Source organism: Chrysemys picta, chromosome 10 (assembly GCF_011386835.1).
Source record: "Chrysemys picta bellii isolate R12L10 chromosome 10, ASM1138683v2, whole genome shotgun sequence".
In the NCBI taxonomy this organism is placed as follows: Eukaryota; Metazoa; Chordata; order Testudines; family Emydidae; genus Chrysemys; species Chrysemys picta.
In genome coordinates, this window is record NC_088800.1 from 57,049,192 (window position 1) to 57,064,091 (window position 14,900).

General features: G+C 42.2%; 1 protein-coding gene across 4 annotated transcripts in view; it reads right to left on the reverse strand.

Moving 5' to 3' along the window:
* The window catches only part of GTF3C1 (general transcription factor IIIC subunit 1), an 81,289-nt gene that overhangs the window by 58,344 nt on the left and 8,045 nt on the right, over positions 1-14,900 (reverse strand). For 3 of the 4 annotated variants that reach the window (XR_010591156.1, XM_008162546.4, XM_008162545.4), the window contains exons 3-7: positions 12,594-12,770; positions 8,220-8,363; positions 6,820-6,916; positions 4,230-4,353; positions 1,322-1,480 (exon numbers count right to left, since the gene is read on the reverse strand). Coding sequence is in view for 2 of the 4 variants with exons in the window: in XM_008162546.4 (XP_008160768.2) it covers positions 1,322-1,480; positions 4,230-4,353; positions 6,820-6,916; positions 8,220-8,363; positions 12,594-12,770 (701 nt within the window). In the remaining 2 variants the exon portion in view is untranslated. Of the gene's footprint in view, positions 1-1,317; positions 1,481-4,229; positions 4,354-6,819; positions 6,917-8,219; positions 8,364-12,593; positions 12,771-14,900 lie in introns of those variants that run through there. The other variant, XM_042861571.2, reaches the window with a different exon arrangement.

Consider the following 14,900-nt stretch of genomic DNA (forward strand, 5'->3'; position numbering starts at 1 on the left):
CTATAAGGTGTCAGTTTTTTTTGTTTTTTTTTTAAACTCTGAAAGGGGAAGGGATGGGAAAAGGAAGAGGGCAGCCCTTTTTCTTCCCCACCAACCTCCTTCATTCCCCATCAGCATGCTTCTGTGTGATCCCATCCCCACCTCCCTTTTTCACTTTGAAAATATAAACAGTCTACAGCAGGGATCAGCAACCTCTGGCACGCAACTCGCCAGGGTAAGCACCCTGGCCGGCCAGGCCGGTTTGTTTACCTGCCGCGTCCACAGGTTGGGCCGATCATGGCTCCCACTGGCCGCAGTTCACCGCTCCAGGCCAATGGGGGCTGCAGGAAGTGGCGCGGGATGAGAGATGTGCTGGCTGCCGTGTCCCGCCGCCCCCATTGGCCTGGAGCGGCAAACCGCGGCCAGTGGGAGCTGTGATCGGCCGAACCTGCAGACGCGGCAGGTAAACAAACCGGCCCGGCCTGCCAGGGGGCTTACCCTGGCGAGCCGCGTGCCAAAGGTGCCGATCTCTGGTCTACAGAGAAGGGACAGAGGTGATGGCAATTGAGGCAGCTTGCTACTTTCAGCCCCACCAGTTACTCTGGGCACCAGCCACCACTGCTATGATGGATACAGAAGTCCTGCATTTTTTTCCCCCATTACAAATTCAAATCCTGTCTAGGCTTGGCCTGGAGAGCTAGTGTAAGTGACGACAAAGAGGCAAAGCCGCATCTAACCTAGAAAAAGAGGCGATATTTAAAAACATTAGCTAACATGTTTTAAAAAAATAGTATGGACTTAATTTAACCTCCTTTAAAAAAATGTTATCTGGCTAAGTAACATTTTTAAACAACCTATTTCCTAGTGTAGAAAGGGCCCAAGAGAGCAAAAATTGAGCTGTTAGAGGGAAGAGATTTTTAGCAAGTTTTTAAAACTCTTGGCTCATTTTTCTTAACTATTTTACTCCAATGCCAAACTGACATTTTGAATAAGGAAGCTTTGTTAATCATTAAGCACCCATACTCCTTTTAAGAGTTCACAAACAAGCCTTAGACATCTCATTTTTATATCCTGGTAGTTCCTAGCAACCAAAACTGGGACAGAGGAGCGCCCAATGTGCTAGACACTGTCACACATGGTAAAAGACAATCCTGCTCTGAACAGATGAGACAAAGGGTGGGAGAATAATTATTTTTCCCATTTTAAAGATATGCACAAGAATCTAATGTACAAAGTAAAGACAATTTCAAAATTAAGCCAGTAAGAAAATATTCAGTTCATTTTCATGCAGGTAACAACATATGAACTGAATACACACACAGAACCTGATTACATTACCTACTTAGCTCATAAGCCTGCGTAAGCATATCCCGCTCATAAACAATATCTACAGGCTGGACAGTTTTTGTGATCATCTCTTCCTCCTCATCATCATGGTAATCATCCACTTTCTTTCGAAATTCCTTCACTAGTTTGAGGCATCGGACCATGACATCAGTCCCTGAGAACACATGATACTACTGGTTAGTAAAATAACTGAACAAAAATCTATGGGTGAAAAGGAGGGATCCACATGAAAAATAAGTTAATTAGTTTCTCTCAGCATTGACAAACAGAATGACATTCCAGTTAAGTAACTTAATGAATTACCACAAGTGGAAGTGGGCACTTGCATATGGGCCTGATGATAATTCTCACAGCCCTGAGGTTTTAAACGATGGATACAGATGGAAAGGTCTCCTGCTCACTTGCAAAGATACCCTAAGTTATCTCTAGGGTCAAACAATGACGTATTTGAGGGAATGTGAAAATGGTCCTATGAAAGGACATAATATGAAATTAGGGAACTTTTAACTATGTGCAGGAAGGTGTGTGAATGGTGATCCTGTGAGATACATCTCTTCAGAAAACCAATTTAGATTGCAGTGTCTCTTCAAAGACACTGTCCCTTTGCTCTGATAATCACCTAACAAATGTCTGGGTCTTCTAAAGAAAGTAATTAACTGTAATAATTTTATCTACCAAAATGTAATACCACCCTTGAAGATTTACAGCCCTTCTATTCTATGAAAACGATAGACTCAGGGAACCTGGTTACAAAACAGCTATCTTTTGAGCTGTTGTAATATGGTTAAAATGTATAATGTGGATGAAACATCACAGTGCTGGAACCAGGACTAAACCAACAGATTTGTTTCAGGTTTTCCATGCAGACTTGGGAAAACGATGTGGCATTAGTCACAGTCATCAGAAGGCTCTCCTGATAACAATACATATGGACAAGAAACTCTTAAAAGTTTACCTTTTGCAGCCATGAAACAGTGGAAAACTTAGTACTGTGCATCTAGGGCAGGGGTTAGCAACCTTTCAGAAGTGGTGTGCCGAGTCTTCATTTATTCACTCTAATTTAAGGTTTTGCGTGCCAGTAATACATTTTAAAGTTTTTAAGGTCTCTTTCTATAAGTCTATAATATAGAACTAAACTATTGTTGTATGTAAAGTAAATAAGGGTTTTAAAATGTTTAAGAAGCTTCATTTAAAATTAAATTAAAATGCAGAGCCCCCTGGACCGGTGGCCAGGACCCGGGCAGTGTGAATGCCACTGAAAATCAGCTCGCGTGCTGCCTTTGGCACGCGTGCCATAGGTTGCCTACCCCTGATCTAGGGAATGGTAAGATTTGTTAACACAAATGGCAGACTGAAAAATATTTGGGAAAAATACACACCGTGAAAACGGGTATTTGGTAGAAAATCTTTCCTGGGTCTAAAACTGATGCACATAAGGAAGAATGACATTAGTACCTTAATGACAGGTTTCAGAGTAGCAACCGTGTTAGTCTGTATCCGCAAAAAGAAGAACAGGAGTACTTGTGGCACCTTAGAGACTAACAAATTTATTAGAGCATAAGCTTTCGTGGACTACAGCCCACTTCTTTGGATGCATATAGAATGGAACATATATTGAGGAGATATATATACACACACATACAGAGAGCATAAACAGGTGGGAGTTGTCTTACCAACTCTGAGAGGCCAATTAATTAAGAGAAAAAAACTTTTGAAGTGATAATCAAGCTAGCCCAGTACAGTTTGATAAGAAGTGTGAGAATACTTACAAGGGGAGATAGATTCAATGTTTGTAATGGCTCAGCCATTCCCAGTCCTTATTCAAACCGGAGTTGATTGTGTCTAGTTTGCATATCAATTCTAGCTCAGCAGTCTCTCGGAGTCTGTTTTTGAAGTTTTTCTGTTGTAATATAGCCACCCGCAGGTCTGTCACTGAATGACCAGACAGGTTAAAGTGTTCTCCCACTGGTTTTTGAGTATTTTGATTCCTGATGTCAGATTTGTGTCCATTAATTCTTTTGCGTAGAGACTGTCCGGTTTGGCCAATGTACATGGCAGAGGGGCATTGCTGGCACATGATGGCATATATCACATTGGTTCACCTGCACATCTGCACACCGGACAGTCTCTACGCAAAAGAATTAATGGACACAAATCTGACATCAGGAATCAAAATACTCAAAAACCAGTGGGAGAACACTTTAACCTGTCTGGTCATTCAGTGACAGACCTGTGGGTGGCTATATTACAACAGAAAAACTTCAAAAACAGACTCCAACGAGAGACTGCTGAGCTAGAATTGATATGCAAACTAGACACAATCAACTCCGGTTTGAATAAGGACTGGGAATGGCTGAGCCATTACAAACATTGAATCTATCTCCCCTTGTAAGTATTCTCACACTTCTTATCAAACTGTCTGTACTGGGCTAGCTTATCACTTCAAAAGTTTTTTTTCTCTTAATTAATTGGCCTCTCAGAGTTGGTAAGACAATTCCCACCTGTTTATGCTCTCTGTATGTGTGTATATATATCTCCTCAATATATGTTCCATTCTATATGCATCCGAAGAAGTGGGCTGTAGTCCACGAAAGCTTATGCTCTAATCAATTTGTTAGTCTCTAAGGTGCCACAAGTACTCCTGTTCTTCTTTTTATTAGTACCTTACCTAACCATATCATAATCCCACTAATCCCTGGTTTATTATTAATACTCAATATATCCCTGGATTGGATAATGATTTCAGGTGAGTTGCGTTGTGTACTAACAAATTTATAACTTTATATATACACCTGAGATGCAAAGGAAGCTTTACCTTTAAACACTCTGCAATTTAAGATTTTGGTTAATTTATACAATTGATGACATCAGTGCGTACATAATAAAGATGTGGCTGCAATTACCTTTCTTTGTTTTATAGGGTCCACCATCAGGGTGCAAGTCCTGTAACGGGGTGGATAATACTTTGGCCAGGCCAGCATTCATCATATATTGATACAGACGTTTGAATGTTCTTTCACAGAGACCCTACAATAACAGTAACAGTAAAGAGAAATGAAAAAGATGTCACTATTTTAAGGAGCATTCCCTACAAATCAGGAAGTTAACAGCAGCTAAACCCTTGACTTTCATAGAAAAGTAAACAGAAGCACCTCAGGGACAGAAAGACGTTTCTGACTCAGTTACTATATGCCTCTAGCCCCTTGACCAGGACTTGAGATCCCACTTCTTTTTCATTTACCTAGTTTGTAGTACCCGGTTGTCTTTCCCTGTCTAGAAACTCCATTATCTGTCTTGGAAAATAGCTTTCCCACTATCACATCTGCCTCTAATTACCATCCCTTGCCTCCTTTCTTCCACTGTGTTCAGTTTATTCAAACGTCCTAGATCTCAACTAAATCCTTCATTCCATTCAATCCTGCTTCTGCCCTCTCCATTCAGAACTGTCAAGATCAAAAATAATAATATATTACAAATGGAAGAAAGGGAAAGTTGATAGCAATGAATGTAAATCAGAAGCTAGGAATTGTAGAAAATTGATCAGGGAAGCAAAGGGACACACAGAGAACTCTATGGCCAGCAGAGTTAAGGATAAGGAGGAGGTTATTTTAAGCACATCAGGAACAAAAAGAATCCTAACAATGGCTCTGGTCCACTACTAAATGGAAATGGTAGAATTAATAATAATGCCAAAACAGAAGTAGTGTTCAATAAATATTTATGTTTTATATTCGGGAAAAGAACAGATGATGCAGTCATATCATCTGATAACACTCTTTCCATTCCGCTGGTATCTTAGAAGGATGTTAAACAGAAGCTACTAAAGATAGACATTTTAAAATCAGCAGGTCAAGATAACTTGCATCTAAGAGTTTTAAAAGAGCTGGCCAAGAAGCAGGCTGGGCCATTAATGCTGATTTTCAAGAAGTCTTAGAACAGGGAAGTTCCAGAAGACTGAAAGAAAGCTAATGTTGTGCCAGTATTCTAAAAGGGCAGATGGGATGACCTGGGTAATTTTAGGCCTGTCAGTCTGACATTGATCCTGGGCAAGATAATGGAGCAGCTGATACAGGACTCGATTAACAGAGAATTAAAGGAGGGTAATATAATTAACGCACATTTTATGACATTACAGGTTTGGTTGATAAAAGTAAAAGTGTTGATGTAATAGACCTTTTTAAGGCAATGTTGGGGCACTTCTCACAGCCCCTCACGTACCAGCTCCTGACTTCCTTGTGACCCAAATGGAGTTGAAGCAGCCAAAGGAAGACGAGAAACTAGTAACTAATGGGATATGAGGAGTTCAGCTACCAGCTGGAGGCAACATAGAAGAGAGCAGAGGAACCCCAGAGTTCATACAAAACACTGTAGCCAGTGTGAAGGGGAAAGTGATCTGCATTCCCCTTGCTCCCAGAAGCAGAGAAGAGGGGATCACAGAGCCCCTTCCGCTCCCACTGCTCTCCTCCCTTCAGGAGTGGGGGAAAAGGTAGCCCCAAACCTATCTTCAGAGCAGGCACCTTAGGAGGCTGCTCGCTGCAGCTATGCAGCTCCAGAGGCTCCCAATGGGGTGGGAGAAGCAGAGGCCTACCTTCCAATCCTAGTCTGCCTCTCTGGGCTCCCGTCCCAGTCCCATCGCACCCCTCCCCCACCGGTTCTCAATCTGCCAGTCTTTTCCTGTTCCTCCTCCCCCCCCCAACTTTTACTCCCAGTTTCTCTCCATCTGCCACCTTCCAAGTCCCAGTCTCCCACAGGTTCCATGTCCCAGTTTACTCCCTCTGGTCTGGCTCTAGTCCCTTCTGCATCCAATTCAGAAAGCTTACGCCTTCATGATGCCTGGGCCCAGAAAAAGCAGCACCAAGAACACAGGCTCTTACTTCCAGTGCCTGGCTCCACCCCAGCCCAACCTGCATCAGCCAAGAGTGGCAATGGCAGACAAAGCCCTGCTTAGCCCCTTCAGCCTGGACAGGCGTATGCTCACTGCAGATGGAGTCTTTGGAGAACGTAGCTGTGAAGCTCCAACAAGTCTCTACTGAGTACATGTGGACTGAGATTTTTCAGAGGCTTAAAACCTGGCCAAATTTTAGTACTTTTTCACCATAAGAGTAAAAAGCACCTCCCTGACACAAAGGCCACCCGCTTCTAAATATCAAGTCCTTGCTCCAGAACATGGGGGCACTAGAGATTCTCAGAGAAATGTTGTTTATTTAATATGATAAACAACATTTTCCTTATACCTCATTCTGGGCAATGGCTGAGCCATTTTGTCTGAAACTTTCTAAAGTTTGTTTTGAATTAGACACCTCACACTGAAAATTTCAGCCTGAGAAGTTAAAGTCTGGCACTTAGAAGCAATGGAAAACAGGTCTGTTTAATGGGAAGTATTATAAGGTTGTCTGACACTTCTCATTATACAGACCAGTTCTGCTTGTAATGCTGAATTTTTGGATTTCATTAACAGCAAACTGAGAACTTGAAAGCAAATGATAATCTCACCAGTTCTTCCCTCAGATTCCCCAATGTTTCCATTTTGTTTGGTCGAGTGCTCAGCATACCTGAGAGCTTCTCCATAAGAATATCATATTTACTCCTCCTAAAACAAAAGAAAGTTATTCAACACATGAACTTCATGAGCACTGACTTTTACATCCAGAAATATCACAGAAAACGCTAGTTACCATCACGGAGGTAGACCGAGAAATAAAAAGCAAAGATTTTAGCAACATTTGAGGGGAAAATCAAGTTGTTTATGTTAAGGTCTTACAAAAAATAGATGCAATCCAATTTTTGACTCAAAACCCAACATTTCATTTGAGTGCCCTTGGTTTAAGATGTGCACTAATTTTGAAAAGTTGGGATCCCTACTGGTTAATTCCCCTCAGAAACAGTGGCGCTGAATATGTTTCTAAACCTTTTCCAATAGGCTGTTGGACTTCTTCAAAACTTCTCTAAAAGTTGATAAACCCAATATAGATTTCAGCAGAGCTTTTGAGCTACATTAGTACTTCACAGTACCCTGATGACTTCCCAAAATTATCTCTACCCATCATATTCCCCATATCTTGATTTATGCTATCAATCCCTGGTTTGCCTCCTGGAAGCATGAAAACATGAAAAGCTTTCTGAAGTCCATGTAGGTTCAATGGTTCCTACTAACAGGCCTTAGTTACAGGACTACCTACTCTTTGTCAAACAATATTCAAAGGTTGGATGCTTATCAGATATAAAACTATATTTGATATAAACAGTGTTTGTCATGGGAAACTAAGAAGTCATACTTCACAATTTTTTTTACCCACTTCATATTTAAAAGCCCACACTCTGTTACATTTGTCATATACAGAGTTGAATTTTTAAAAATTTATGGAGGAGTTCATTTCATTTACACACAGAGTGCTGGTTAGGGGAATGCCCTTCACCCATGTGAGCCAAACAGCAGATGCAAATATCCAATACCAGGAAGACAGTCAGATACACAAGCTGTTCTGAAGCCAGGCCTGCTGTTTCACTACGACCAAGTCAAAGCCAGTGCAGGCTCTAACTATGCAACAGAGGAAAAGAGAGTCAGAAGTAAAAATTCACTAGAAAGCGCTGTAGAAGCTATCCAATAATAACACAGCTATTAAAACAATGTACAAGAAAAATCAGGTCTCTGTAGGACAAGACCTGGCAGCAGGATACCTACCATGCAATCCATGGCTGGAGGAGGAGCACACATCCTTTATACAACCTCCGTTTCTGAATGCTTAACCACTGTGAGGAGGAGCTAATTCAGTAACCAACAGGCACTGCTTCCAGAAAGTTTTGATGGTCCTATGGCACCAGGGGCATGTCCTAATGGTAAGAAACTACACATGCCACCCTGAAGAACCACCTAACTTCTGTTTGGTACATACCTGTCAACATGAAAGCGGTTCAAAAGCAGAAGAATGGAGTGCTGCTGGGCTCCACTTGGTAGTCTTATGACATGGGACTGCATTGAAATGAGACCATTTCTGTCTAATACTCTTCTGTGATAATGCATTTTACCAGCATCCACCCTAGAGAAGACAAGACATCCACAGAACCTCCCATGATGGCTTGTAAATAAATGTAATAAACAAATTATATTCATATAGCACCCATCATCCCAACGCCCTTTACAAATTTAAATTACTATACAAATTGCCTGTACAACCTTAATTCAGCCCGCTTGTGCATATACATATGATAGTTTTATTACATCATCACATACCACTTTCTCCACAGGGCCTCATTCAGTGTACAGGAAATGAATCAGGGTAGTATACTGAATGAGGCTGTTGTCGATAAGATTCAGCCTCATTTGCTGCTGAAGTTAGGTGTATAATAAATGAGAAAAAATACTATTAGAAAAGAAAGGATGGTCTTATGGTTAAGGCAGCTGAATGTCACACTGAGAGATTGGATTTTATCTCCGCTTCTGCCACATGATGCTGGGCAAGTCACTTAAATCAAATTTTTCACAGGTGGCACTAACTGCATTTTTCATTTTCTAGGTGCTTAACTTGAAACAAACTGGTGTCTGATTTGCAAAAGTGCTGAGAAGTCATAGCTACAGTTGAACTCAATGGGAGCTGTGCTCTGAGTGTATGAAATTCTACAAAAATATTGATTGACAGAGCCAGACGAGTACCCAGAAGTCACCTCCTACAGGACAGGCCCAACAGGGAAAGTGACAGGGCGCCACTGGCTGTTGCCTTGGGCCCCCAGCTGGAGCCTCTCCAGCGCATCATCGGGGAACTGCAGCCTGTCCTGAGGGATGATCCCTCACTCTCACAGATCTTGGGAGACAGACCTTGCTTACGTACAACCCCACAACCTGAGGCGGGTGCTCACCAGCAGCCACGCATCACTGAACAAAGGCACTGACCCAGGAACCTATCCTTGCGGCAGAGCCCAGTGCCAACTCTTCCCACATGTCTATTCAAATAACATCATCGTGGGAACTAGTCGCGTCGGCCATGCCATCGGGGGCTCATTGACCTGCACATCTACCGATGTGACATATGCCATCATGTGCCAGCGATTCATAGATTCATAGATTCTAGGACTGGAAGGGACCTCGAGAGGTCATCGAGTCCAGTCCCCTGCCCGCATGGCAGGACCAAATACTGTCTAGACCATCCCTGATAGACATTTATCTAACCTACTCTTAAATATCCCCAATGCCCCTTTGCCATGTGCATTGGCCGGGCTGGACAGTTTCTGCGCAAAAGAATTAATGGACACAAATCTGACATCAGGAATCATAACATTCAAGGACCAGTGGGAGAGCACTTTAGCCTGTCTGGTCATTCAGTGACAGACCTGCGGGTGGCAATTTTGCAACAGAAAAGCTTCGAAAGCAGACTCCAACGAGAAACTGCTGAGCTTGAATGGATATGCAAATTAGATACAATCAATTTAGGCTTAAATAGAGACTGGGAATGGCTGAGCCATTACAAACATTGAATCTATCTCCCCATGTAAGTACTCTCACACTTCTTATCAAACTGTCTGTACTGGGCTACCTTGATTATCACTTCAAAAGTTTTTTTCCCCTCTTACTTAATTGGCCTCTCAGAGTTGGTAAGACAACCTCCCACCTTTTCATGTTCTCTGTATGTATATATATATCTCCTCAATATATGTTCCATTCTATGCATCCGAAGAAGTGGGCTGTAGCCCATGAAAGCTTATGCTCAAATAAATGTGTTAGTCTCTAAGGGTACGTCTTCACTACCCACCGTATCGGTGGGTAGCAATCGATTTATCCAGGATCGATATATCGCGTCTCTTTAAGACGCGATATATTGATCCCCGAATGCGCTCACCGTCAACTCCGGAACTCCACCAGAGCGAGCGGCGGTAGCGCAGTTGATGGGGGAGCCGCGGCCGTAGATCCCACGCCGTGTGGACCCCAGGTAATTCAATCTTAGATACTTTGACTTCAGCTACGCTATTCACGTAGCTGAAGTTGCATATCTTAGATCGATCCCCCCCCCCAGCGTAGACCAGCCCTAAGGTGCCACAAGTACTCCTGTTCTTTTTCCGGATACAGACTAACACGGCTGCTACTCTGAAACCTACAAAAATATTAAGTACTCCAAAAAATCAGTCCCCAAATGTCTCAAGTTGGGCACCCAAAATAGACAATTATGACCTTCATCTCTCTGTGCCTGAGTTCCCTATTTGTAAAATGAAGGTAATCCCACCACCGTGTCTCACAAGGGTGTTGTAAAGATAAGTTCATTAATGTTTGTGAAGCACTCATATTATGATGGGCGCTCCACAGAAACACCCATGAGGAAATTAATAGTTCTGTATTCAGTGCAGGGTTTGGATGGTCTGAGTGTTGCAGGAATGCGGAATTGGTCAGCCCTACGCTCGGCTGATGCAGCAACTCCTGGTGTTGGACGCTATCACGTGGTCGAGGGACATCTACCTAGAACATATCACCCGACATTGGAAATACCAAGAGTGATGAACTGAAGTGCCAATTAGAAGCAAAGTGGGGAAAGTATCTGAAAACTTCCCTGATGGACTGTATTTTCTAAGGAACAACCTATCCTAATTTCTCAAATACTGAGGGACATTTCTACCTAACTTAGGTTTGCATTTTAAATAAATATTAAATTTCTAGTCCTTATGATTACAAACAAAATCTCGTGAACACGAACAGAATCTTTTACACCTTTCTAGGTCTGCAGACAGTTTCATTGTCTGAGCTTCAGAAGTAGGGCCCTACCAAATTCACGGTCCATTTTGGTCAATTTCATGGTCATAGGATTTTTAAAATTGTAAATTTCATGATTACAGCTATTTAAATCTGAAATTTCATGGTATTGTAATTGTAGGGGTCCTGAGGCAAAAAGGAGTTGAGGGAGGGAGGGGGCGCAAGGTTATTGTGTGGGGGGATTGTGGTACTGCTACCCTTACTTCTGCGCTGCTGCTGGTGACGGCGCTGCCTTCAAAGCTGGGCAGCTGGAGAGTGGCAGCTACTGGCCGGGAGCCCAGCTCTGAAGGCAAAGCTGCTGCCAGCAGCAGCACAGAAGTAAGGATGGCATGGTATGGTATTGCCACCCTTACTTCTGCACTGCTGCCTGCAGAGCTGGGCCCTCAGTCAGCAGCCGTCACTCTCTGGCTGCCCAGCTCTGAAAGCAGCACAGAAGTAAGGGTGGCATGGTATGGTACTGCTACCCTTACTTCTGTGCTGCTGCTGGCGGAGTGCTGCCTTCAGAGTGCATCCGGCCAACAGCCACCGGTCTTTAGCCGCCCAACTCTGAAGGCAGTGCAGAAGTAAGAGTGGCAATACCGTGACCCCCCTGCAACTCCCTTTTGGGTCAGGACACCCAGTTTGAGAAATGCTGGTCTCCTCGGTGAAATATGAATAGTATAGGTTAAAAGTACACAAAAGACCAGATCTCACCTGGGGAGACCAGAGTTCATGGTCCGTGACGTGTTTTTCATGGCCGTGAATTTGGTAGGGCCTAGTCATAATCAGCAGGAACAGTGTAAATTAACATGGATAGCAGCAGCAAAACTATAGAAAGTCTGCACATGACAAGAGCCATGCCAATTTCATGCTGCTGCTTGGCAAAACTAATAAAAACAGCAGAAGCAGGCAATTAAACTATTAATAAGAGTAAGAGGAAGGGATAGGAGACTAAAAAAATTGGAGTCTTGAAAAGAGGGGTAGAGTAGCAAAAAATGGGCTAGGTGGAACTTCAAGTTTTCCTATCTAGTAGTTGGAAACTAGTATAAAGGAAGCAGGTCCCACCCAGGATTCAGGTACAGCAGAAATCCCCGCACCATCCCCTTCATATCATCTGGGGGTAGGTGAAAGGGAAAGAAGCAGCAAATGGGCATATTAAATTGCACATCTGGGCTTTGCAGCACTTCATCTTCATGTTTTGTATCTAGCTATAGCTATTAGGATCAGTCCTCCACATGAAAGTAATCCCTATATATAAGCAGGTTAGGATAGGAAATTAAAATACAATCTCCAACTGAAACTGCAGGAGGAATTTAAAGAAAGCATAAAGTAGTTAACCAAATGGGAATTTGGAAAAGACACAAGGTTAATAACTGTTTTGGTGAGGAAGTACCATGAAATTTAGTTACTATAAGCAGTAAGCTGGCATCTCCAGAAGCACAGGACCTGCAGAAACAAAGTGCCCACAGTACTGTGATGAGACATTCCTGATGAATGAAGCCTTGTCTGCAAGGCTTTGATTTACTTTATAAACAGCAACAAACTCTATACTTACTTGAAAGCCCCACTGTGAAGGTCTCTCTGAAGTTCCCCTTGCCATCTAGCACGACCTAATCGCTCCAAAATGCAGTAGGAGAAGTCTGGGAGTTTTAAGTCTGGATCCCCCTCCCAGCCAATTAAAGCCCTGTAGCGCAGAATCTGTGAAGCAACGATAACGAGTTTCTCCCCCCACCTACAAAGCAAACAGCAAGAGATGAGAGGTTAGTTTCCCAGAGCGCCTAAATTTAACCATTTCCCCAACTGCTTTCTTTTCTGAGCGAAAATGATTACTGAAGGGATTACTTTGAAGTTAAACAAGGCTCAGCTGAAGATCTAGAACTTTCTCTCCCTCTTCATGATGGCATATAACACCCATTAACATTACAAATGATTAGCTGTAACTCCAGAAAAATACTTCACTAAGCACCAAGTTTGAAATTTAGGAAGTTGTTGATTGAACTGCCTGCCTGGCTCCTATCCAAACCTTTCCCACCTTCCTGATACAGAACTGAGATATGGTCTTGTTCTCAACCACTATCTCCATATAGGCTGAGGACAATTGCAACAATTCCACGATAGGCTTGATATTAGGTAACCGACATCAGCAATAACAAGAGGCTTGTTACTCATACTAGCCCTTTAAAGTAATAGAACTGCTTTCACAACACTGTTTTAAATGCTGAATTGAGGGATGGAAAGGATCAAATTATTTTTCAGGAAGCTAGTAAGCTGCTTAGGCCTGGTCTACACTTAAAAGTTAGGTCGACATCGCTATAGCACTCAGGGGTTCTGAAAAATTCACACTGTAGATGTAACTAGGTTGATGGAAGAATTCTATCTTCGGGCATGGTAGGAAGTGTCTACAGCATTGCACTAGAGCAGCATAGCTGCACTGCTGTAGCACAGACATGGGCTTAGTAAGCAGCATTAAAAGAAATAACCTTGCAGCAGGAACTGGTGATGGAGCTTTAGTCATAACAGGAGCAGTGCACATACAAAATGATCAGCTGCTAGGTGCATATTATACAACCTACATGCTCTCCAAGTGCTGATAATGCAGCACATCAATAGAGAAATGTAAGAAGTTCCAGAGTAACTTGTTTAGTCATGTTTTTAACACTGAATAGTGGTAGCATTACTAAATACATGTTTGTTTTACTCCAAACAACTGTCAAAGGAAAGCCTAGACTTCTCCACTGTATTACCAGGGATATGTAGTACCTTGGCAGCACTGAGATCTGAGAGCTAATTTAAAAGAGAAAAACTTCAAAAGCCTGGTTTGAAAATCTATATATCTGGTTCCAGGCTAAATTTCTCAATTTTTAAAATGGAGAGAAGCCAAGCTGACGGTAGGCCAGACAAAGGGTTTGGGAGGCTCAGTGCAGACAGAATATTCAGATGTTTAACCAGCAAGCTTCAAATGATTTCTCTTGTTTGTGTACAAGATTTTCCCAAGGATTTATAGTTTGGCCAAATCGGGCCAGAGTTCCATGAGGACAGAAAAAGATGCCTCTCGGTCCTCCTGCCAAATTTCAGATTCTTGTTCCAAACCACAGGTGTGCTAGAATGCTTTTAACATTTTTTTCTGACCATTTTTGAAATACTTATTTTCCCCAAACTTCCTCAGAAACTTTTACTTGAAATTTCTAAAAAAAAAGGTGACCTGAGATGGACACCAAACAACCCAAAGTGGGTGAGATCATATATTTATTGGACCAATTTCTGTTGGTGAGAGACAAGCTTTTGAGCCAACAGAAGTTGGCTCAATAAAAGATATTACCTCACCCACCTTGTCTCTCTAATATCCTGGGATTGACACAGGTACAACTACTACACCAAATAGCCCATACGGTTGGTAAATTTCAGCATAAACAGTTAAAGTTTGGCAACAGTATAAACAACTGAAAGTGGAATTATAATGGCAAATGTTAGGTTAATAGATTCATAATTAGAACCTCTATAATGGTAGAAAACATGACAGCTTGTATAAGTGCTATCTGGATGGGGAAGGTACAAATGTCTACAATTATTTGAAGACTGCAGACACCAAAGAGGAAGAGCAATTATTTAGGGTGAAACAGGGCAAGAAATAGGCAGCAGAGTTTACAATAATTGGAATGCAAGACCAATGGATGCATTTGGATCTGATTAAGAAAGCTTAGTCACTCATATATGCCTTTGATGAATGTGGTGAAGGAGAGATAGCTTGAAACCCCATGCCTCTGAAAATCTCAGTGTACATTTTTGGAGGATGCACAAGCATTGTTTCTACAGCTGCAACATAAAATCAATGTTATATTGAAAACAATGGTTTCTTTACAGA